At 36.8% G+C, this 26191-nt stretch overlaps 1 protein-coding gene across 2 annotated transcripts in view; it reads right to left on the bottom strand.

Annotated features, from left to right (window-relative positions):
* Positions 1-15695: 15695 nt before the first annotated feature.
* The window catches only part of PTAR1 (protein prenyltransferase alpha subunit repeat containing 1), a 48136-nt gene continuing 37640 nt past the window's right edge, over positions 15696-26191 (bottom strand). For both annotated transcript variants that reach the window (XM_067744196.1, XM_067744197.1), the window contains one exon: positions 15696-24986. In XM_067744196.1, the coding sequence (XP_067600297.1) occupies positions 24644-24986 (343 nt within the window). In that variant the 3' untranslated portion in view covers positions 15696-24643. The remainder of the gene's footprint in view (positions 24987-26191) is intronic.

The following is a 26191-nucleotide window of genomic DNA, read 5'->3' as shown; positions in this document are numbered from 1 at the left end:
GTCCTGGGGTGCGCGGGCCCCGCTGGAGCTCCCCGGACCCCCTCCGGCTCCCGGCCCGGCGCACGGAGCGGGAAATGCGGCTGCGGGACCTCCACCCTCCTTGGTAGAAGCCCAAAGGGGTCCCCGGCTTCCTCAGCAGGAGCTGTGGCCAACCTCTGCTCTCGGGACCACGAAGCCCGGCCGCCGCGTCGGCTCCTGAGGGGTGTTCCCTTTCCTGTGTTACTGCCGAGCTTTCCCGCTTCTGCCGGCCCCTTGAATGCTGCCTGCACTGCGCGGCCAGGCAGGCGCACAAGGCCCCCTGAGAAAATGGGGTTGCCGGTGTCTCTGGAGCGCGCTGCAGTTCTGCGTTTTCGCCGCTAGGCAGAGAGCTGCTCGGGTTTGGGCCGCGTTTGCAGCCCTTGAGGGGAACTGCCCAGTCCTGCGGGAAAGAGCAGGAAGCCTCTGGATTATGATGCCGGGAGAGTATTTGAGACTGGCTTAGGGCATCAGCCCCAGATATGCCTGGAAGGGAGTAAGGGAGGGGACCTTTGCAGCAGGGACCAGGTAACAGGAGCTCTGCGTTAATGAAAAGCAGTGGGACGGACAGGCCTCGGGAGACCTGGGTTCTGGCGCCTGCCTCACCTGTAATTGGCAGTGTAATATGGGCAAAATCATTTCCCCTCTTCACAGAAATGATATTTGCACAAAGCCTTATAGTTTGCAAAGCCATCTTCATACACGTATTCTCATCTAGTAAAATGAAGATAAGTTTTGGTTATCTAGAACGCTTGGGAAAGAGATCTTCTATCACATCGTGTTTCCATATTATTTTAGCACAGTGCCTCCAGAAAAATCTGGGTATGTAGCCTGAAGCATTCTTGAAGTTTTGTGTTTCAGTTTTAAAATTCACATGAATTTGCGTTCTACTCGACAATGAATCTCTCTGTCTCTTTTTCGCTTTAATAAAGCAAATAATAACTTCCCCTCCTCAGAAAGATCTTTTAGTAAAACTGAAATATTATATACTAGGAAGATGTAACATACTTGCCCTGTGACCTTACATTTCCATTTTTTTTCCAGCAAATATTTATTCGACATGTGCTCCAGACAAGGTCCTTGTTCTCCCAGAGCTCTCAGTACAGTGGAGGAAACAGGTATTAAACAATCAGACTAGTAAGTGCAACCACGATCAGTTCTCAAATGCAAAGGTGCTAAGGGTTCACAGGGAAACCTAATATATTCTCCAGGATTGGGTAAGTCTTTCTGGGGAAGTGACCTTTCAAGTTGTCCAGGAGAGGCAGCACTGAGACACTTACAGGTAGACAGATGGAAGGAAATGTGTAGAAGCCCACCCAGGTGGTGCTGAAGTGAGAGGGAAGGAAAGCCGGGTGGGAGAGGCAGGCAGCTGCAGCCAGAAACTGTGGGCCTTTTTTTTTTTTTTTTTTTTGCGGTACGCGGGCCTCTCACTGTTGTGGCCTCTCCCGTTGTGGAGCACAGGCTCCAGACGCGCAGGCTCAGCGGCCATGGCTCACGGGCCCAGCAGCTCCGCGGCATGTGGGATCTTCCCGGACCGGGGCACGAACCCGTGTCCCCTGCATCGGCAGGCGGACTCCCAACCACTGCGCCACCAGGGAAGCCCCTTGTGGGCCTTTTTGAATAAGGATTTTATCTTGTGAGCCTTGGAAGGTCACTGAAAGGCTGTAAGAGTTGGGAGTGAGTGATCATCATCACATTTTAGTTCTTGATGGGTGAGGTAGTGGTGTGAAGAAGTGATTCATGGAGGGTAGGGTCCAGGGCAAAGAGAATCTGAGCCCCATGACACATCCCTGCCTATATGCTTGGTGAGTATTTAGAGTTTTTAGTCTTTACACTGACTGCTCTTCCGTTTGCTTTTAGTTCTTCCCTCTGCTTTCATATGTAGCAGTTTGGGGGCCTTTCAGAGTGCCTCTCTGTAATAGTCCCTATTTTGTTACTTTTAATCTGAGGTTTAGGAAAGAAATTAACTAATCTTGTTAGAATTTCAGGTTTGGTAAGGAGATGTAGGTTCTGAGTGAGAGGCTTTTTCTGTGCATACGCTTGGTGCCATTTGGTTTGTTATCTCCGTGATCTTTCTGCTTATTTTCTGCTTTTGTGCTGTGCTTACAGTGAGGCAAAATTCCTTGATGCATGAATGAGAGATGCATTATTACTTTAATAATATAACATCTTTTCTTCAAATCTTGCATCACAGGATTTTTGTGCAGATTAAAAAAGTGAGTGAAATTACTCTGTGAAGTATTAAGTACCATATAAAAGAAAATAATCATTGTTATTATGGCAGCTTAGAGACCTCCGAAACTAATTAGTTACCAAATATTCACATCTCGGAAACTCACTCCCTCCTCTTCCCTCCACCCTCCCACGAAGAAAACACAGAGATGCCTATTTCTTTTGGAGAGCACAAACTGTCTGAAGTGCTTGTGTTACTCTTTGTGCCTTGGCTGGCAGGAAACTCAAGCCAAATTTGCAGGTCATTGTAGGAATTGGGTAGATCCATATGATATTAATATCTATGTCATAGTTCTCCCCTTGGTCTTGTTATTCTGTTCTATCTATAGTTTTCCTGTGCCTTGTTTATTGGTATTTTTCTACTTTATTATAGGTATTCTTATAAGCCACTTCAAATATTTGTATCCACCTATTTTAACAAGGGTCAGAACTACTGTTCAATGTTTCAGAAGCCAGGATATAAAATACTGGCACCCTGCCAGCCATTGTAGTGGGTACAATACTATAGACACTGTGCCAAGTGACTTGAGTTTAAATTCAGGCCTTGTCCACCATTGCATGTGGATCTGAAATCTCTGTGCATGCCAGTCTAGAGCCTCCTATTACAAGCACACTCAAGTTTGTCTCCCACTGGCTCATAGATAATTTCATAATTTCCTTTAGTGTGATCTCCAAGTTCCCTAACTCATCAGCCTGCCCTGTACTTACAAGTATATCTTAGTGGTATAAGCACGGTTTGTTCACTTGATAAGAGGGCAGGGATCCATGATCTTTTACTGATTTAGGTTTCTTTTTGTCAGCAAAGACCTGAAGATTCCAGGATTCACTAAATTCATTCACACTTCAAAAGAGTGTGACCATGTCTTTCAGCCTCTGTTATGATTCTGGACAGCCCAAACTGGACATGTCTCTTTGGGTAGTGGTAGATACTTTTGCTTGATTTCAGAAAGTTGCTTAGTGATTGCCTTCTTTCCATCTCAGTCCCTGAGTTCGTCTTATGAGCTGAGGTTGTATATAGGACAAACACTCAGCAACCTGCAGGTAATGAGGTTTTTCTTGAGGATTTCAGTTTTGCTAACATTTGATAATCTAGCAACCTTTCTAATCTACAGTATAGTTATTTTGTCACAGAATTTTAAATGTATGGACAAAATAAACAATTATGAAATGGACATATCCTAAATTTCAGTGAATTTACTTTTACACACTGATTCTTATTTCACCAGCTTTTTCTCTAGACATACATTCCGTCCTGGCTTGAGACAGATTCCCGTCTTTTCTATTCCCCAAACAGGTCAGGCTCCCTCTCTCTCTTCCTTGAATCACATTCACTGTGCCCTTTAATGATTCCCACCAGAATATTGTACTGTGGCTATGCTTATCTGACCCATTGGAAGATATTCTGGTTCCACACATAGTAAGTCTACAACTGAAAATGGAGTTTCTGAAAGAAGAATGTCATAGGAACATATTGTCTTGTTTAAATGGTTATGTGCCCGTCCCTGAACCAACCTCCATGGCCAGCGGCAAGACTCCCACCTGCGGAGCTGGGTCTATCCTCCTCAAACCACGTGGTTGATTAAGGATACAGCAGACCTAAGTATTACCACAAAGAGCGGGAAATGGACAGAGGAAAGCAACTATCTTGTTCATCTTACGCTTATACCAGAGAAAAATGAGAAAATTTAACATAAATGTACAATAATAGTGGAATTGGCACATATATTAATATGTCTTAACAGTACTATATTATGCAGCCATTAAAAATGTTATATCCCCCCAAAAAAAAAAAAAAAAAGGGCTTCCCTCGTGGCGCAGTGGTTGAGAGTCTGCCTGCTGATTCAGGGGACACGGGTTCGTGCCCCGGTCCAGGAAGATCCCACATGCCGTGGAGCAGCTGGGCCCAGGAGCCATGGCCGCTGAGCTTGCGCGTCCAGAGCCTGTGCTCTGCAACAGGAGAGGCCACAACAGTGAGAGGCCCGCATACCGCAAAAAAAAAAAAAAAAAAGTTATATCCACAGATTTTTTAATAACATGAAAAAAACACAAGCTTAAGTTCTCATCACAGTTTTTATTTTTTTAACATCTTTATTGGAGTATAATTGCTTTACAATGGTGTGTTAGTTTCTGCTTTATAACAAAGTGAATCACTTATACATATACATATGTCCCCATATCTCTTCCCTTTTCCATCTACCTCCCTCCCACCCTCCCTATCCCACCCCTCTAGGTGGTCAAAAAGCACCGAGCTGATCTCCCTCTGCTATGTGGCTGCTTCCCACTAGCTATCTATTTTACGTTTGGTAGTGTATATATGTCCATGCCACTCTCTCACTTTGTCACAGCTTACCCTTTCACCTCCCCGTATCCTCAAGTCCATTCTCTAGTAGGTCTGCATCTTTATTCTTTATTCTAGGTTCTTCATGACCATTTTTTTTTTTTTAGATTTCATATATGTGTGTTAGCATACGGTATTTGTTTTTCTCTTTCTGACTTACTTCACTCTGTATGACAGTCTCTAGGTCCATCCACCTCAGTACAAATAACTCAGTTTCATTCCTTTTTATGGCTAATATCCCACTGTATATATGTGCAACATCTTCTTTATCCATTCATCTGTTGATGGACACTTCGGTTGCTACCATGTCCCAGCTATTATAAATAGTACTGCAATGAACATTTTGGTACACGACTCTTTTTGAATTATGGTTTTCTCAGGGTATATGCCCAGTAGTGGGATTGCTGGGTCGTATGGTAGTTCTATTTTTAGTTTTTTAAGGAACCTCCATACTGTTCTCCATAGTGGCTGTATCAATTTACATTCCCACCAACAGGGCAAGAGGGTTCCCTTTTCTTCACACCCTCTCCAGCATTTATTGTTTGTAGATTTTTTGATGATGGCCATTCTGACCCGTGTGAGATGATATCTCATTGTCTTTTTGATTTGCATTTCTCTAATGATTAATGATGTTGAGCATTCTTTCATATGTCTGTTGGCAATCTATATATCTTCTTTGGAGAAATGTCTATTTAGGTCTTCTGCCCATTTTTGGATTGGGTTGTGTGTTTTTTTAATGTTGAGCTGCATGAGCTGCTTGTAAATTTTGGAGATTAATCCTTTGTCAGTTGCTTCATTTGAAAATGTTTTCTCCCATTCTGAAGGTTGTCTTTTCATCTTGTTTATGGTTTCCTTTGCTGTGCAAAAGCTTTGAAGTTTCATTAGGTCCCATTTGTTTATTTTTGTTTTTATTTCCATTTCTCTAGGAGGTACGTCAAGAAGGATCTTGCTGTGATTTATGTCATGGAGTGTTCTACCTATGTTTTCCTCTAAGACTTTGATGGTGTCTGGCCTTACATTTAGATCTTTAATCCATTTTGAGTTTATTTTTCTGTATGGTGTTAGGGAGTGTTCTAATTTCATTCTTTTACATGTAGTGGTCTAGTTTTTCCAGCACCACTTATTGAGGAGGCTGTCTCTTCTCCACTGTATATTCTTACCTCCTTTATCAAAGATAAGGTGACCATATGTGCATGGGTTTATCTCTGGGCTTTCTATCCTGTTCCATTGATCTATATTTCTGTTTTTGTGCCAGTACCATACTGTCTTGATTACTGTAGCTTTGTAGTATAGTCTGAAGTCAGGGAGCCTGATTCCTCCAGCTCCATTTTTCTTTCCCAATATTGCTTTGGCTATTCGGGGTCTTTTGTGTTTTCATACAAATTGTGAAATTTTTTGTTTTAGTTCTGTGAAAATGCCAGTGGTAGTTTGATAGGGATTGCATTGAATCTGTAGATTGCTTTGGGTAGTAGAGTCATTTTCACAATGTTGCTTCTTCCAGTCCAGGAACATGGTATATCTCTCCATCTATTTGTATCATCTTTAATTTCTTTCATCAGTGTCTTATAATTTTCTGCATACAGGGTTTTTGTCTCCTTAGGTAGGTTTACTCCTAGGTATTTTATTCTTTTTGTTGCAATGGTAAATGGCAGTGTTTTCTTAATTTGACTTTCAGATGTTTCATCATTAGTGTATAGGAATACAAGAAATTTCTGTGCATTAACTTTGTATCCTGCTACTTTACTAAATTCATTGATTAGCTCTAGTAGTTTTCTAGTAGCATCTTTAGGTTTCTCTATGTATAGTATCATGTCATCTGCAAACAGTGACAGCTTTACTTCTTCTTTTCCAGTTTGGATTCCTTTTATTTCTTTTTCTTCTCTGATTGCCATGGCTAGGACTTCCAAAACTATGTTGAATAATAGTGGTGAGAGTGGGTAACCTTGTCTTGTTCCTGATCTTAGTAGAAATGGTTTCAGTTTTTCACCATTGAGGATGATGTTGGCTGTGGGTTTGTCATATATGGCCTTTATTATATTGAGGAAAGTTCCCTCTATGCCTACTTTCTGCAGGGTTTTTATCATAAATAGGTGTTGAACTTTGTTGAAAGCTTTCTCTGCATCTATTGAGATGATCATATGGTTTTTCTCCTTCAGTTTGTTCATATGGTGTATCACGTTGATTGATTTGAGTATATTGAAGAATCCTTGCATCCCTGGGATAAATCCCACTTGATCATGGTGTATGATCCTTTTAATGTGTTGTTGGATTCTGTTTGCTAGTATTTCGTTGAGGATTTTTGCATCTATATTCATCAGTGGTATTGGTCTGTAATATCCTTTTATTGTAATATCTTTGTCTGGTTTTGGTATCAGGGTGATGGTGGCCTCATAGCATAAGTTTGGGAGTGTTCCTTTCTCTGCAATTTTTTGGAAGAGTTTGAGAAGGATGGGTGTTAGCTCTTCTCTAGATGTTTGATGGAATTCACCTGTGAAGCCATCTGGTCCTGGACTTTTGCTTGTTGGAAGATTTTTAATCACAGTTTCAATTTCATTACTTGCGATTGGTCTGTTCATATTTTCTATTTTTTCCTGGTTCAGAAGTCTCTGAATTTTTCTGTCAAACAGTAAACTGACTTTTTAAAAAGGACATTAGTCAACATAAAAAAAAAAAAACACATTTTCTACTTTTATTTCTCAGAGAAATTTATCCTTCTTTGGCCTTCCATGTCAAACTCTTATCTTTTTATTAAATCTAACTGTGGAGATGCTTCTAAGTTAGGTCAGTTTTGCTATGGATTGAATTTTGAAAGCACATTTTAATTTCAGCCTTCATGCAGCCGAGCACTGCTAAATTGAATAGGCTGTGGTTACGGGAACTGCAGGAACTGAGACGGAACCAAGAAATCTGTTACTGGAGAAACCTTTTGAGAGCTGACAGATTTTAAGTCACTCTTAATAAGGTCTGATAGGTTAAGGAATAACATGTTCTGGAATTCAGGAAAGCAGCTTTTCACCCTTCCTTGTCATTTGAGAATTATTTTCATTCTCACGCTACTGCAAGCCTATCAAGAAAACTGAATTGAAATGCATCTCAGTGAACTGTGTAGCATAAATCTACAACTTGTGCAACAATAAAATTCTCCTGCCAAGTGGATAGATAGAGCTGTGTTGTTACCATGCTGCTCAAAGAGAATCAGGTATGCATTTTAATTCTGTTTGCATAGAAGAGAGAATAATCCTTTAGGCTTCTGTATAGTTTGCTAAAATAATATATGGTTGAGAGATTTCAGCTATAGACTCTCTTGATCAATGTTGAATCTTAATGTAATAGAAAGTTAAGTATTTCCCAAATTCTTCTATGGATCACTAGTTCTGGTGGAAGGCAGCAGTTATTATGTGGAAGAAAAAAGTTCCAAGATTACACAAATCTGAACAACCTGAAGGAAGCTAAAATTTATAGTTTGTTTTTGTTTTGTTTCTTAATTTATTGCAAGGCTTCTATGAACCTTTAATTGTGAATTTCCAGGAGGAGAATAGAGATGCAAGATCTAAAATGTTTAGTATTCCCTTTGTAAGACATCTTTTGAGAGACAGACAAGGCTGTATCATGACTTTTGTGGGCCCTTTCCTTCATAAAAAATATTAAAGAATACATTTTATAACTATATTGGTACAAAGATGAATATATTAATATTATATAATGAAACATCTTCTTTGACTTAAAATTTTTTTTGCCTCTGATTTTAAAAGAAATTAAGACATTTTTATGGGCTCCTTAAAGTATTATGGACCTTAGACATCGTATCTGCTCTAATAGGTAAGTCGGCCATACAGAGTGCTACATAGGAGGAGTGAGTCACCACACAAAACCTACAGAATGGAATCGAGAGGCACAATATGGCATTCCATCTAAGGTACTGAGATGGTGGTCTACAGGGTCATTCCTTTCCTTCATGCTATGGGAACTGAAGAAACAAAAGGACACACACACTATGGCAAGAAAGCAGACTGTGGCAAATCTCCCTATCACTGATTCTATGTGAACTCTATTCAGAAATGTTCCCTTAAACTGAAATACTGTATCTATTTTTATGTGTTCAGTGTAAATCTACATAGGGTTAGGTTCAGTAGCTGGAAAAAGAGATTCTTAGTTTCTCATCTATGCATGTGAATCTAAACATCCACATTGGCTCATACTCAGAGCATCTTTGAGAGAGAAAGTTCCATAGCTTAGATTGACGTTACCAACCTTTATTGTAGACAATACTTTCAATTCGTGGTTCTATTATTTATCCACAGCAAACTCTCTGGCTAGAGATAAGAGATGAACTGTATTGATCCTTACTTGGCAAACAGAGTAGGGTAAGAAACTGTGGGTAAGGCTCATGGTGACTTGGGCATGATACCAAATTTGACTCTTTTAGCCATGTTGACCATATCACCCAAGACTGAAGATTCATCTTGAAAGATAAATTAGTAAAAGGGAATTTTCCATACAGTCAAGGGATGTTCAACTCCAGAACAGAAGTATTTTATTTTTCTACTGAGAGTGTGTTTACTCAAAGATAAATGGCCACTTTCTGGCTCAGGAGCAAAGGTAAATGGATCCCAGAAATACACAAGGTCTATATGAGAATTTAGGACATCATAAATGTGGCATTTCAAGTTAGTGCAGAAAGATGTATTATTTAATAAGTGTTATTAGGTTGGCTGACTAGACATTTCTGACGAAATAAACTGGATCTCCATCCCACTCTTTGGGATGCAGGGCATGTAAGATCTAAGCTCCTGGATCGGGGATCAAACCCTTGTCCCCTGCAGCGGAAGCATGGAGTCTTAACCACTGGACCACCAGGGAATTCCTGATCCCACTCCTTATATCAAAATAAATTCCACCTACTTCAAAAATAAAAATGTAAAATAATGAAGAGATTAAAATACTTGAAGAAAGCACAGTGAATATTATTTATAATCTTGGAGTGGAGAGGGCTTTTCTAAGCATGACACAAACCCAGAATTAGAAAGTACCAATGAAAGTACATTAACCTTAAAGAATTTCTGTACCAAAAAAATTGAAAACAAAGCATCAAAAGAAAACCTTAGAAAATTATGCATATAACATAATAAAGGGCTACTTTCCCTGATATAAAAACAGCTTTCACAAATCAACAAGAAAAAGGAAACAAATAGAAATACAAAGGACAATAAAGGCCAATTCCTAGAAGAAAAACAAATGACCAACAGATCTGTGAAAAGGTGCTCAACCTCTCTAATAATTAAAGAAATACAAAGGAACAATGGTAATATTTTGCATCTATTAGATTGGCCAAAACAAAACAAAACTTGATAATATACTACCTTGTTAAAGATGTAAGAAAACAGGCATTTTCATTATACACTCTTACTGTATAATGTGAGTATAAACAATATTTTTAAAGGACTGCTTAGCTAATAAACTTTGACCCTGAAATTTAGGAATCTATCACACAGAAATACTCAAGAGTGATGGATGCTTACTGTAAAATAGTCATACATTTCAGATATTTTTGCATTGTACAAGTATACAAAGACATGTACCTATTCAGTGTAGCATTGTTTATAATAATGATATGGTAACTGAAATGACTATCAATAGGGAACTGGTTAAATAAACTATAGTATACCAAAAAAGGAAGATTATAAATCATTAAAACAAGGGAGGCGGCCCATGAGTTCTTAAAAGGGAAATTGTCTGCAATATATTGTTAACTGAACATTCAAGTTACAAAACAGTATGTTTAGAATGATCCCATTATTTTTTAAATGTTAGATATTCATCCAAAAATTTGGAGTAACATATACCAAACTATAGTAAAGTTAGTCACTCTTTCTATCATAAATACCTATAACATTTGAAATGTTTATAACAAGGATTTATTATTCTTATACTCAGAATAAGTAGTTCAGAAAAAGAGCAAATAAAAAAATACTGTTAGTCCATTTTAATAGACTTGTATTTTTTCTAAAAATGCTTTTTCCTCCTCAGGCCCAACTAGTCATCAGGTGTCTTATAGCACTGAAGTGCCAAGCAAGAGAATTTCTGGTCACTTTTTTTTTACATCTTTATTAGAGTATAATTGCTTTACAACTGTACATCAGTTTCTGGTTTATAACAAAGTGAATCACTTATACATATACATATGTCCCCATATCTCTTCTCTCTTCCATCTCCCTCCCTCCCACCCTCCCTATCCCACCCCGCTAGGTGGTCACAAAGCACCGAGCTGATCTCCCTGTGCTATGCGGCTGCTTCCCACTAGCTATCTGTTTTACGTTTGGTAGTGTATATATGTCCATGCCACTCTCTCACTTTGTCCCAGCTTACACTTCCCCCTCCCCGTATCCTCACAGACAACTTTTTTTTTTATATACCTGACCTCTGTATGGCTGCTAGTGCCAGAGGAATTGGAAAAACTGTCACCATTGGCTTGAAAGTTCATATTGAATTTCTTTATTAAAGTTAGAAACCAGGAATCTGTAATGAGCACATGCTGTGAGATTTCCCTGCTGTTCCAGACATAGCAGTGATTGTTTATGCATATTATATATTATAAAAATATAAGCTAATATATTCTCCTCATAGAAAATTTGGTAAATATAAGAATTGAAAGAACAAAATTCCTCACAGCTTCTCCACTCAAAACAACTACTGTTAGCCTATACTTTTAAAAATCTTTTTTCCCCACTTCTTCATTTTTACAAGTATGTGATCATATTGTAAAAACAATTTTGTGGGACTTCCCTGGTGGTCCAGTGGTTGAGACTTTGCCTTCCAATGCAGGGGGTGTGGGTTCAATCCCTGCTCGGGGATTGAACCTGCACTGAACCCTGGTGTTTTGGCCGCATGCTTCGTGGCCAAAACACGAGAGCTTAAAACAGAAGCAATATTGTAACAAATTCAATAAAGACTTAAAAAAATTGTCCACATCAAAAAAAAGAGACAATTTTGCATCTTGCTTTCTTCACTTAGCACATCATTTTAAAAGCTTCTTTGTAAACATTTTAATAGCTAGTTGATATTTTATTATTTATCTAATAACCCCCCTGTATAGCTTGACATTTAAGTTGTTTTCAAATTTTCATTAATATAAATAATTCTTAGTGAACATCTTTATATATAAAGCTTTTTCTTTTGTTCAGGATTTCTCTTTAGGGTGATTCCTAGAAGTGGGATATCTGTATTCAAGGATGTCAAGAGTCCTTATACAAATGACGAAATTGCTTATTCTTATTTACACTCCCACCAGTAAAGAGAAAGGGTACATGTTTTATTATACTTTTGCAAATATCTGATATTATTACTAAAAACAGGGAAAACCAAAAACCTTTGCTAATTTGATAGGTATTGAAGTCTTATTTTAATTTGCCTTTCTTTGCTAAGACTGATATTTTTCTGCCCTGTTAAGGTAACTTTTTGTCTTTTTGTGAGTGTGTGTGTGTATGTGTGTGTTTGTGGGTATGTGTACTATCTGTTTATACCCTTTACCCATTCATCTACTGGGCTCTTGATGTTTTTCTTATCAAATTTCAGGAATTCTTCATATATCAAGGGTGCTTATAAATTTTTTTTGTTTTGAAATAACCCTAAGCTTACAAAAAATTTGGAGGTAAAGTATAAAGAACAACAACATTCATTTTTTCATTTGTGGCGTGCTTACAAATGTTGCCTCAAGTTCATAGTTTATCTTTCCATTGTTAGGATTTTGTTTTAATTTTAGACTTAAAATTTGAGTTTACTGGGCATTTATTGCGGTTGATCAGTTCTTTTTTTAATTGAAGTATAGTTAATTTACAATATTAGTTTTAGGTGTACAAAATAGTAATTCAATATTTTTATAGATTATACTCCATTTAGAGTTATTATAAAATATTGGCTCTATTCCCTAAGCTGTACATTACATCCTTATATCTTACTTAATTTATACCTAGTAATTTGTACCTCTTAATCCCCTTCTCCTATCTTGCCCTTCCCCCCCCACCCCTCTCCCCACTGGTAACCACTAGTTTGTTCTCTGCCTCTGTGAGTCAGTTTCATTTATATTCATGCATTTGTTTTATTTTTCAGATTACACATACAAGTGAAAACATACAGCATTTTTCTTTCTCTGTCTGACTTATTTCACTAAGCATAATACCCTCCAGGTCCATCCATGTTATTGCACATGGCAAAATTTTGTTCTTTGTTATGGCTGAGTGATATTTCATTGTATATATATACCACATCTGCTTTATCCATTCCTCTGTTGATAGACACTTAGGTTGCTTCCATACCTTGGCTATTGTAAATAGTGCTGCTATGAACACTGGGTGCATATATCTTTTCAAATTAGTGTTTTCGTTTTCTTCAGATATATTCCCAGCAGTGGAATTGCTGGATCATATGGTAGTTCTATTTTTAATTTTTTAAGGAAACTCCATACTGTTTTCCGTAGTGGCTGTACCAATTTATATTCCCACCAACAGTGTACAGAGTTCCCTTTTTTCCACATCCTTGCCAACATTTATTATTTGTTGTCTTTTTGATTATATCCATTCTGACAAGTATGAGGTGATATCTCATTGTTGTTTTGATTTGCTCATCCCTGATGAATAGTAACAGTGCAGAAAAACAAAGGATCATGAGAGATTACTACAGGTGACTATATGCCAATAAAGTGGACAACCTGGAAGAAATGGGCAAATTCGTAGAAAAGCACAACCTTCTGAGACTGAACCAGGATGAAATAGAAAATATAAACAAACCAATCACAAGCACTGAAACTGAAACTAATTAAAAATCTTCCAACAAACAGAAGCCCAGGACCAGATGGCTTCACAGGCGAATTCTATCAAACATTTAGAGAAGAGCTAACACCTATCCTTCTCACTCTTCCAAAATATAGCAGATGAACACTCCCAAACTCATTCTACAAAGCCACCATCACCCTGATACCAAAACCAGACAAGATATCACAAAGAAAGAAAACTACAGGCCAACATCACTGGTGAACAAAGATGCAAAAATCCTCAACAAAATACTAGCAAACAGAATCCAACAGCACATTAAAAGGATCATACATCATGATCAAGTGGGGTTTATCCCAGGAATGCAAGTATTCTTCAATATATGCAAATCAAACAATGTGATACACTATATTAACAAACTGAAGGAGAAAGACCATATGTTCATCTCAATAGATGCAGAAAAAGCTTTTGACAAAATTCAGCACCCATTTATGTTAAAAACTCTCCAGAAAGTAGGCATAGAGGGAACTTGCCTCAACATAATAGAGGCCCTATATGACAAACCGACAGCCAACATCGTTCTCAATGGTGAAAAGCTGAAACCATTTCCACTAAGATCAGGAACAAGACAAGGTTGCCCACTCTCACCACTATTATTCAACATAGTTTTGGAAGTTTTAGCCACAGCAATCAGAGAAGAAAAAGAAATAAAAGGAATCCAAATTGGAAAAGAAGTAAAGCTGTCACTGTTTGCAGATGACATGATACTATACACAGAGAATCCTAAAGATGCTACCAAAAAACTACTAGAGCTAATCAATGAATTTGGTAAAGTAGCAGGACACAAAATTAATGCACAGAAATCTCTTGCATTCCTATACACTAATAATGAAAAATCTGAAACAGAAATTAAGGAAACACTCCCATTTAACACTGCAACAAAAAGAATAAAATACCTAATAAAATAAAGTTACCTAAGGAGACAAAAGACCTGTATGCAGAAAACTGTAAGACACTGATGAAAGAAATTAAAGATGATACAAACAGCTGGAGAGATATACCGTGTTCTTGGGGAAGAATCAACATTGTGAAAATGACTCTACTACCCAAAGCAATCTACAGATTCAATGCAATCCCTATCAAACTACCACTGGCATTTTCACAGAACTAGAACAGAAAATTTCACAATTTGTGTGGAAACACAAAAAACCCAAATAGCCAAAGTAATCTTAAGAAAAATGGAGTTGGAGGAATCAGGCTCCCTGACTTCAGACTATACTACAAAGCTACAGTAATCAAGACAGTATGGTAATGGCACAAAAACAGATATATAGATCAATGGAACAGGATAGAAAGCCCAGAGATAAACCCACGCACATACGATCATATGATCACCTTATCTTTGATAAAGGAGGCAAGAATATACAATGGAGAAAAGACAGCCTCTTCAATAAGTGGTTCTGGGAAAACTGGACAACTACATGTAAAAGAATGAAATTAGAACACTTCCTAACACCACACTCAAAAATAAACTCAAAATGGATTAAAGACCCAAATGTAAGGCCAGACACTATGAAACTCTTAAGAGGAAGACATAGGAAGAACATTCCATGACATAAATCACAGCAAGATTCTTTTTGACCCACCTCCTAGAGAAATGGAAATAAAAACAAAAATAAACACATGGGACTTAAAAGCTTTTGCACAGCAAAGGAAACCATAAACAAGATGAAAAGACAACCCACAGAATGGGAGAAAATATTTGCAAACAAAGCAGCTGCAGAGCACAGGGAGATCAGCTCGGTGCTTTGTGACCACCTAGAGGGGTGGGATAGGGAGGGTGGGAGGGGGACGCAAGAGGGAGGGTATATGGGGATATATGTATACATGTAGCTGATTCACTTTGTTATACAGCAGAAACTAACATAATGTTGTAAAGCAATTATATTCCAATAAAGATATTTCAAACAAAAAAGAAAACATGGGGTATAACACTGAAATAACCAAGTAATTCCCTGCTTCCTACGTTCATCTGAAGTATATTGGAAAAAAGCATATGTAGTCATAATGATGATTTCACAAGTCAGCTAGTCATCGTTAATGCACCCTAAAGACAACTGCGCTCTAATTTGTTTTTGGCATTTTTTTTTAATGTCCTAGACACAAGTGATATGTTTAAATTCTTTTTACAAATGTAGGTAATCAAATCATTGGCTTCACACAGACAACAGTTCACACCTCCACCCAACTACCACTATCACAGCAATTAAACAGGACAAATTGGGAGACTGAAGTTGAGTTTAAAACACCACCACAAGTAAAAATAAAATCACACTTAACACTCATTTTAGGAGATGAAAAGTTTACTTAGAAATTGCAAACATTTAGCAAAGACAAGACATAAACACTATTTTCCATATTCTACAGAAATACAATAATTTATAGCTGGCTTGGTACATGGTCACATGATAAAAACAAATATAATGGAAAAAAAAGTTCATTCTACTTTTCTGCCACTTATTACAACTTAATATGTATACCAGTAAGTACTGGAGGACAGCTGCATAGGCAGATTAGAATCCGAGGGCTGTTTGTTAATACATATTATTGTATTATAACAATAATATAAAAACAAAATAGGTACAGATATATAATTAACATGCAATTTAAGCTATTATTTTGAAGAAACAGGACAGAATTTAGTGAACACATTGAAAAATGTGTTGTTAATAATATGTTGTTATAATCAGCATATCATGGTATTTTACATGCACAGAAATCCTTCCTTCTTAAATAATGCTTGGCAAATTGAAACTGGTTGACCCTACTTCTAGAGAAAATTTTAAACGAAGACAAAAAAACGAGTGGACAATTCTGTTCGATGCTTTTCTAAGTATACTAAATAATTTTTAAAGTACCATAATTTCATGCCTACCTCACCACCTCCAATTTAAAGTAAAGCCATACTTTGTATTCTATGAATCTACACTGTCCAGTATAGCAGCCCTCATCCACAAGTGGCTTTTTGAGTGTTTAAAATGTAGCTAGTCAGAACTGAGATGCACATGAGTGCAAAATACACGCTGAATTTTGAGGACTTACTATGGAGAAAAAAGAAGGTAAAACACCTCTATTTTGTATATTGATTACATACCTAAAAGATAACATTTTTAATATATTGGGTTAATTAAAATATTAATTTTATGTGTTTCTTTTTTTAATGTGGCTACTAGAGAATTTTAAATTACATATGTGGCTCACATTTATTTCTACTGGATAGCACTGATACAGATGTCTATAGTCATTATATCAGCCTTAGCACTTAGCATCACATTTAAAGCGCTCTGGAGTACTAACTCTCAGAACACCGTAAACACACTCTGTATGTACGTTATTGCAAAATTTATTTTTATGCCTCTGCAATTACACATTTTAAGTGTAAAAAGAATTCACAAAATATTTAATCCTTAAAAAACGTCAACTAGAATATGGTTAGAGCTAAAGGAAATTCAATGCAGACTGTTATATTGGGGGAAAATAGTTTAATAGTGAAGACAATTAGTATCTTCAGTAAAATAAGTTAGCCAAACTTATCTTTAATGCCCAGGATCTGACCTTGCACCACAGATCATACATGTAACTTGTCCATTTAACCATAACCTAAAAGAAAATCTTAAAACAACACTGATTGCAACCTACTTAAATGCTCCATTTTCTGGAGAATCTTCAAGCAATGTAAATTAACACACATAACGGATTCTAATAGCAGAATATAGTAGCTAAGAACTATCCCTTAAAGTCCCTCAGTGTTAAAGTAAGCAACTACCTAGTGTCCAAGAGACGTGGATTGAAAAAAAGGTTTTTAGAAGCTATTAAAAAAAAAAGATCATTGCTCTTTTATCATTTTCTTCCCCTCCTCCTTTTTTAGTTTTTTTGTAGTAGAGGATATAAATATTTGGTATATTCATAATACCTCATCTTTTATTTTGTCCAACTCAAAAAACAAGTTAACCTAGTACATACTCCATTATTTTCCTAGGAACAACAAGCACCAAAATACAATACCAACAGTGGTGACCTCAGTCAGAAGCCAGCGTCATAGCCATGCATCAAGAACCTCGCCAGGAGGCAATGCCTAAATACGCTTGTGCTGCACACGCTGCTTCTCACAGCTCAGGTTGGAATGCTTGTTTTTAAACTGTTTAAATCTGTTTGCATTAGGTAAAGTCTGTCAAAAATGCTCTGAAAGCCACAAATTAATAGACTCTGAAACGACTATATTATTCATAAAAATTTCTCCTTCATTTTGAACATGTTCTCAAAAAACAAGTAGAAGTTATTTAATATAACTTCATACCTTACCATGACTACTTTTTTTTCCCCCCCCCGGTATGCGGGCCTCTCACTGTTGTGGCCTCTCCCTTTGCGGAGCACAGGCTCTGGACGTGCAGGCTCAGCGGCCATGGCTCACGGGCCCAGCCGCTCCGCGGCATATGGGATCTTTCCAGACTCGGGCACGAACCCGTGTCCCCTGCATCGGCAGGCGGACTCTCAACCACTGCGCCACCAGGGAAGCCCATGACTACTTTTAAGACACTGGAAAGTAACCAAGATTTAGGGAGAAATAAACAGTACCTATACTAGATAATATTAGATATACCAATGATTGCAGAAGACTACAGCAGTTCTCTCTAGAGTTCAGCAGCCTATTAAGACATTTAATCACATTTATGAATGTGCCTTGCACAAAGAGATACTACTTAAACTTTTCACATCTCCTGTCTTCAGACCATTTCTACATAAACAGCATTTTTATTACACGTTACTAACTCCAACCTAAATAAGCCTAATAATTCATGTCAAATGAGAAAATTTTTCAGTTTCAAACATATATTACTCTAAAAATATACTCCTCAATGAAAAGATGACAACAGTCTCCTTTCTGAAAGCTGTTACTTTGATGTTAGATTAATAATCAACTAAATATTTATTAAGCACCTACTATGATTGCATTCAGCCTATACTCATTCTTCAACCAACAAGAAAAAAAATATCTGCTCCAAATGCAAAATGACATTTGTGAGGGAGGATAACATATTAGCATTTCTAACAGAATGCTGTATGAGTCAATAACTGGACATGTGAAATTGTTCATCCCTATGACACTGAAAAACCTCAAATTTATTACTGATCACTTTATAAAGATAAATAAACATTTGAAGTATGCTGCATAGTACTTTGAGGAAAGTGACTGCCATACTTTAAATTAAGGCTGATTCCCTAAAGGTATGGAAGAAAAGTCAAAATGTCATGGTTCGCAAGCAACCGAAGACTTACTATAAACAGTTTACAGCAACATCTGGTTAATTCAAGCAAATGGGCACTTGTGTTAGGTTTCCAACTTTGCTTGAGGGGGCTGGTCTAATAAAGAAAACTGCCTTTAAACAGAAGCACTTCAAGCAAGTATGAAAATAAAAGTCCTTTGGATAAAATTCTTTGTAAAACCAGTATATAAGTTGAAATTCCAAATCTCATTTAAATATATATACATATATGTGAATACGCACACATATGTATGCCTTAAAAGTATCTAAATTGCACTTACAATGCTGTACAGCTGTATATCTTTGCCTTGTATGTTTGAACCTGATTATGTATCTTCAGCACAATACTGTATTTCTCCTGAAGTTAAGAATGTGGACAACGATGATAAGACAGAGATAAATAAGCTAGTTTCAACTTTCTAGCCTTTAACAATTCTGACCTGTTGAATTCCTACAAGGTGCAAGGCTTTATGCAACATACGGAACGTGTACAAGATCTGACACAAAGCACTCTTTCAGGGAAACTGAAGTTTTAAGAAGCAAAAGAGTTGTCAGTTTGAAAACCAACAGTAATCACTTTCTCAATAGAATTTCTAAAAACTGAGATTGATGTCAACTAAAGCACTCCTACCTCTGCAAAACATGGAAAATAATGCAATACAGAAGCCATTTCCGTAGAAGACACGTGTAAGAGAACATTCATAATAGAACCACAGGGATTGAAGCAGTGAGATGAACAATGAGGCAGTCACAGAGCTACTGCACTGGTAGTAGTTTATAAAAAAATACTATCTATACTAAAATTTTAAGAGCTAGTAATATACTTAGCATATTTTTGCCTTTTTTTGGCCACTGAATATAAAATTTTATCCTAAATTTACTAAATCTCCTACACCCTGAGAAATAATAACAGATTAATAAAAAGAAATGCCAGGGTTAGCTTTGTGGACCATATTATTGTCCAGAAAGCACAAGCTATATATAGCTAATATTCTTGGAAGCACAAGATTTCATCAGCAGAGTAAGCTGCTGCTCTCTATTTTTTTTTTTCTTTTTTTAAGTAAAGGGTTGGTTTTACAGTGTTAACATGGCCTAGTGAGAATACAGAAGTCAAAGTTGGGAGCCTGAAGTCCCTACCCCCCAGATCCACAACTGACACAACAGTTTTCTGTTTCCACTATGAACATGACCTATTGCTGTCCGTTAGGAATACATTATTCGACAGTTCTCCGAAAAGCACTTTGGCATCTTAAGCTATATATTTTAATGAAATTACAATTAACAATTATTGGCTATCTGGAAATATGGAACTCCTATCCCTCCCCTCTCCATACCCAAATACATAAAAAGCCACATTTTAAATTTCATCTCAGTATTTGCCTCTTTTCCTCCAATATTTGAAAAGATTAAGGTTCCATTTTTCCCCCCACTCAACTATCTTACGTAGGACTAAATTTGGGATGGGGTTCTTAAAAGTCCTTAAGATGAGGCAAAGGATTCATTTAGGACAACTGTATGGCGCTTCTTTTAGGGCAGAGGGCCACTGTTTCCCTTTAAACATGGGCTGCACAGGGTTTTTGGCTGATCTTTATGCATATGCCGTCCTCTAAATGTGAGGCCTCCAACCCCAAAAACATTAGTTGTCACTGAGAAAGAACTAATTCTTCCTGGTAGGGTGCTTAAAAATGATAACTAATGACATGCAAACCAAAGCATCCTTCCTGCTCTTATCAGTAACTCACTTAAGGATAAAATATTCCATTGGGCCATGCCTAGCAAGTGGAATAAATAAAATAATGAGTCAATCAACTGTTTAATAAAATTTTCATCCTTTGTTTTCTACCTAAATGTTAGACTTAAATATAATCTTGCTCCCCCAAAAAGAAAGGCACTCGAATGAACACAGTATATACAGTTATTTTTTAAAAGACACTGTGTGATGGTAAGGAGAATTCTCAGGGTTGATTTTTCCTGCTCACTGCCTTTATAACACTGAATTTGCCTATGCTTTCCTGTGCCTCCATGAACTTCTCTAATAAAAAGGAGCACATTACAGAGTATACTCAAGTACAGGGAGGCGGCAGCACGTAAAGTGCTAGGGTTTGCACAGTTCTATTTGAGAAATTTACTTAGAAGACAAAAAGTTCAGTTGTTACAATGCTGCTCAAATTTTCTAGCATACTTTAGATATTTTAAAGTTTTAAAATATAATTTTCTAGTAACAAAATAACTAAGCTCACAAAAGCTTTTTGCAAAAACAAAAGTGTTTCTTACTTCCTTTGATAAACTAAATATTTAGCATCTTCTCTAATACAGGGGAACTAAGGTAGAAATGAGATTGCTGCATAGCAAGTGGTAGTTGCATTCCTAAATTATATTTAGCCCTCATGTCAGATACCATCTTGTGCTATTAAGAGAAAAATACTAGGCTGACAATTTGTTCTCAAAAATATTAAAAGTTTTTACACACATGTAGGTATGTGTCTAAACAAGCATGAATTCACATGACCTGAATATATCTAAATGACATAGCCTACCACCATATATGCTTTCCTACAAAATGCCACATGAAAATCCAAGAACTTTTGTTTGCACATCTTGTGTTACATAAGCCCTTATCTGAAGACTTAAGTGGCTTTGAGTGACCTCCTGTATATTTAATCCGATAAATAATGAAGCCTTTAATTTAAATTAGAATTGTACCATAGGAATAAGAGATATGACTCAAAAGTCTGGGCCCAGAGTTTTCAAAGAGGTAATAAAATGCTAAAACCTAGAAAAGAAAGGGTTTTGAGTCTAAAATGACTATTCATGCACAGATACAGATCAACACGTCTTTGAAATCAGTTTCCTCAGATACTCCAAGAGTGGCTATGGCTCTATTGGCAAGATCTGTCCTCCAACATCATAAGTGAATAGAAAGTAGTGTTCTTGCAAATGTTCTTCATTTTTCTATGAATTTTTAATATACATTATAGTACAGTTAATTGATATTATACAGCTGCATTTCTTGGCTGGGATTTAACAAGCATAAACAAAGTAGTTTAATGCAGGAAAAAAATCTAAATTAACTTATTCTATATGCAATAGCTCCCCCTAAGTATCATGAAGGCAGAGTACATCATTCATTCACAATCCATTGCTCTATTCCATCAATTTCTCAATCATAACTCACTCTATGTATCACTCATGATTGATCTTTCTCATCTTCAGTTAAATCATTCATAAATTTAATAAATATTTAATGAGTCCTTACAATGTGCAAGGCACACAGAATCTGGGAACACCATGTTACCAAAATAGGTACACTTAAAAAAAAAAAAAAAGTCAGGTTGGGGAGGGGTAGTGGTAGAGATATTTACAGATCTTATTGCTTTTTTGCTTGTCAGTAGTATTCTTGATCCACAGGATGGCCTACAATTCTTCCAGTGAAAGATGGATGACATTTGTGTCAATCTAAATCATCTTTTCCTTTAACAATGACATATTTATAGAAAAATAAGTGAAGACTAATGAGTCCCTAAAAATAGACACATCCTTTCCACTGCATGAGCTCATTCATTCCAAGAGATAATATCATGCTACAGCTAGTGAGTTTAGATGTGAACCATTTAGGGAAAAAATACAACCATCCAGGGCAATACTAGGTTTTTCAGTGAATGAACACTTGAAAACTGCAAATTTTAGAAATAAAGCAGCACACAAAAGTCAGATATAAACAGTATCCTTTGGATATTTGTATTTTTACTCCCTACTTAAAGCTATTAGGAAGACAGGAGACCAAGATATATTAAAGGACTGCATGGCTTCATGTAAGGGTGGGTTAAGAGACTTAAAACACATGAAGGCAGTTAACATCAAAGAAGGGCAAGAGACTCTGTGGAAGGTATAAAAAGATGTGGAGCATTATCAAATTTAGCTGATGTTTCACAGAGGATTGTCTGTATTCATGTCTCAACACTCTCACATCAAAGCATAAGAAGCCCTACTACTTAATACTTAAAATGATGATACTTAAAATGATGCTTGGAAGAATGGTAATACTGAGTGAGGCCAGAATTTGGCAACATATATTAGTGGAATGTGCTAAATCTTCCATGTCATCTGTGTGTAGTCTGCCCCCCAAGCCCCACAGGTGCTAAAAATCATAAATTAATAGTTTTATCCATAGAGGTCTAGGTAGACCTTGAGGTATTTGAATCAAAATATGCTTTGTACACAAAGGGTCATAGATTTATGCTCATAATGCCAATCACTTTCTCACCTAAATACTATAAAAAGCTAAAAAAGGGTAAATTTTGCCCTAAGAGAGAAGGACAGGCAGCTTCTGTCTACAAGGACCAGTCTAGACAATTTTTTTGGTGTTCTTAAGTCTCACTTGACAGTTTGCCACTCAACAAAATCATGACATACAAGTAAAGGACCTATTCTTTTCCCTTAAAGAAATGCTCCTCACTCAAGTCCAGAGTCTCCGTAACAGTGGTATAGGAGAGGTCTGCTTTTCCCTACATCTGTCTTCTCACCCTACAGGTGACCTAGCAAATAAAGAGGAAAACAGGCAAAGCATAGTGGTCACACTTGTTTCTGCCACTATTACATTTCAAACACACACAAGATAATAGACAACTTCCATCATTAGGGGAACTTTTAGAGGGGCAGTTCATATTCATATTGTGTGTGTGTGTATGTGTGCGTGTGTTTAATGGGGTATGGAATTAACTGGAAACAGAGAGGAGATTATGTTTAGTACACATCCATGAAATACAACAGATAAGGAAAAATATACAAAAGTGGAGATGACAAAAAAATCGAATGGGAAAATAAAGAGAAAGGTGTGTGGAAAGAAGAAATGCAAAGCATTCTTTCATATTAAGACATTAGACATTACCTGGAACTTTCCCCACACCTGCCTCACCTACCTAAAAAACCCAGCCCTTATTATTGAAAAGATAAGATACAGCTAAAAGGTGGATACTTTGGTACGTTGTCCCTGATAAATTTAGTATCAAAGTTTTTAAACTGTTTTATTTTTTAAAATAAAGACTGAAGAACTAACCTTCAAAACTATTCATCCCCCCTGGCTTTTGCCAGTAAACTTTTAATAATCACTTCACAAAAACTTTATAGTTTATCCAGTGTATCCTTAATAACTTAAATTTTAAAAAGGAAGATTTTTAATGGACACATTTCTATGCATAAGCTTCCCATTTTTCATGGTGAATCTGGAGGAAAGTAAGTAGTAATAACTAAAAACAGCATTCTAGGTTTTTTTAAAATTGATTTTAATTGAGGTAAAAACAACCTATCAAAGCTAGTAGTAAAAATAATTTTCTACTACAATTACATAAACTCTTAAAATTATTTTTTTTAAAAATAACCATTTTTAAAATGGACTATATTGGAAGCATGTTGTTCATATAAATTCCAATACTTCTGACTTTGGTTATGTTGGTCTATGACTTGAGTAGAACATACTAGAGAAAGAGAAATGGTGTGTATTTTCACACATCCATCCATCTGGCCATTTGATTCTCAAAACAACAATTAGATCAAGTAATTTTGAATTTGTATTGTTCTTAAGCTAAACTACAACATACATTTTTAATTAAAAAAAAAAAAAACTAGCCTATGCAGCAACCACACTGAGGTGGGTTGAGGTGTGTGTGAACCAATCTGGAGAACCAAATGAGAAAAGCCTCAAGTACAGGAATATAAAGGATGAGAAATTTAAAAGAAAAAAATTAAGACTCACTGTTCAGCAGGAAGGAACTACACAATTATTTTATCCCCAAAGGAATGCCAGTTCTTAACAAAATAAATAAAATGAAAGATTTACTATGGACTTTTAACCTAAAGATGAAGCACATATAGTTAGACAATAATAGCAAACAGTTCATGCAACTATGTAAATAAGAAAGGAAAGCAATATTGCACTAAAAGGGGAACCTTGCAGGACTAATCCACCTCTTTCATTGACTCAATGTAACCAGCCATTTCCTGTATGCATTGGCAAACCTGGCCTGCTCCACGTTCCGACAGGTGGACAATACTTGATCGATGAACCTGTGCTCCATTTCCAGGCCCAGGGAGTCTGGAGCAGGGGTCCGCTTCAGGCGTTTGGTTTCCTGGGAATAGCCTTGCTTGCTAGAGTCACTGAGTCCATCCACCTCCATTGCCTGAGATGTATGCGGTCCTGCTGGGATGAGGTGCAAGTCACTCAAAGTCCCCCCTGGGTTGTCTGCAGGTGACAACTGGACCACGCTGTGAGGAAACCTACCATTTAAGTGATGCTGAAGGTAGAAAACATGCCGCCTGTGAAAGAGGAGGGTAAGGAAGAGAATAGAAAAAGAAAAATCACATCACAAAGTCAAGCTTTTCAGAAAAGACAAAAAAGTTGATAATCTTAAAACATACAGTACTCAGTTCAGTGCCCCCTTCGTAACCCAGAGCTATCTGGGGGAAGGAGGAAGAATAGTTAAGATGTAGTCTCTGGGTATTTGGACAGAGCCTCACAAACCCAGATTACAGGTTTGTGAGAAAGAATACTACCCCGAAGGTGTTTAAAAAAAATGGACTGAGATGATGACAATCACTTGGTGTTGTTACACCTGTTACTATAATATGAAACTAGAAATGGGTCTTAGCTCAATCTCTGCTATAAGTTAAAATATAAAACAAAACCAAAAATTAACCTCATTGATATCCTAAAAGACAAGTGATTTTCAGAAACAAGAGAATTAAATATTAGCTCCTCTAGAGGCTTAGTGTATGGCCTCTATCCAATACTTTCTTTAATAAGAACAGAACTGCTGTGGTTGGACTTATTATCTTAGAAACCCTCTGAATTCTCCCCTAAATCCAGCACTATAGTCTTATTAAACACCGACATGCAGTAGAGATGTGCTGGGCTCTGAGAAAAGTATGTTAAAAGACACAGTTCCTGTTCTTCCTCTAAGGAGAGTTCTCCTGCCCTTAGAATCATCTGGAGTTATTTGTTAAAAATGAAGATCCATGTGCCTAATTTCCAAAATTTGTGACTCAAAGGGGTGCACATCTCTGTACAAAATAAGGTAAACTACCTTAGGTAGTTTCTAGGTTGTTACACTTCATCATTCATATTAATAACTCTAAGCCCTTGAAAGAGAATTCTATTCATTTTCCCAGCTTATTTGGGAGCAGACAAAGGAGCATATAACACCCATTTTACAGAGGACAAATCTTAAAAGGGCTGATAAACTGCTTAAGGGCACTGAATCAGTAGAAAATATAATTCATTCCTGTAATATACAGGTCATCCCAACTGTCTCTTCTCCCTACTCCAAACTCCAATTAATCTTTATATAAAAAAAGAAAGTTTCTGTTCTAATGATCTAGCTCTCTCTCAAACACAAATATAATTTTTAATATTCTTTGAGTCTTGCTATTAATGTGTCTAAATATAAAACAGCAATAAAAAATCGGTAACAACAAAACATGCAAGTCAAGATCTATCTTCTCTCCTAAAAATGTGTAATAAA

Source organism: Pseudorca crassidens, chromosome 7 (genome assembly GCF_039906515.1).
Source record: "Pseudorca crassidens isolate mPseCra1 chromosome 7, mPseCra1.hap1, whole genome shotgun sequence".
NCBI lineage: Eukaryota > Metazoa > Chordata > Mammalia > Artiodactyla > Delphinidae > Pseudorca > Pseudorca crassidens.
This window is presented reverse-complemented; position numbering and strand designations above follow the sequence as displayed.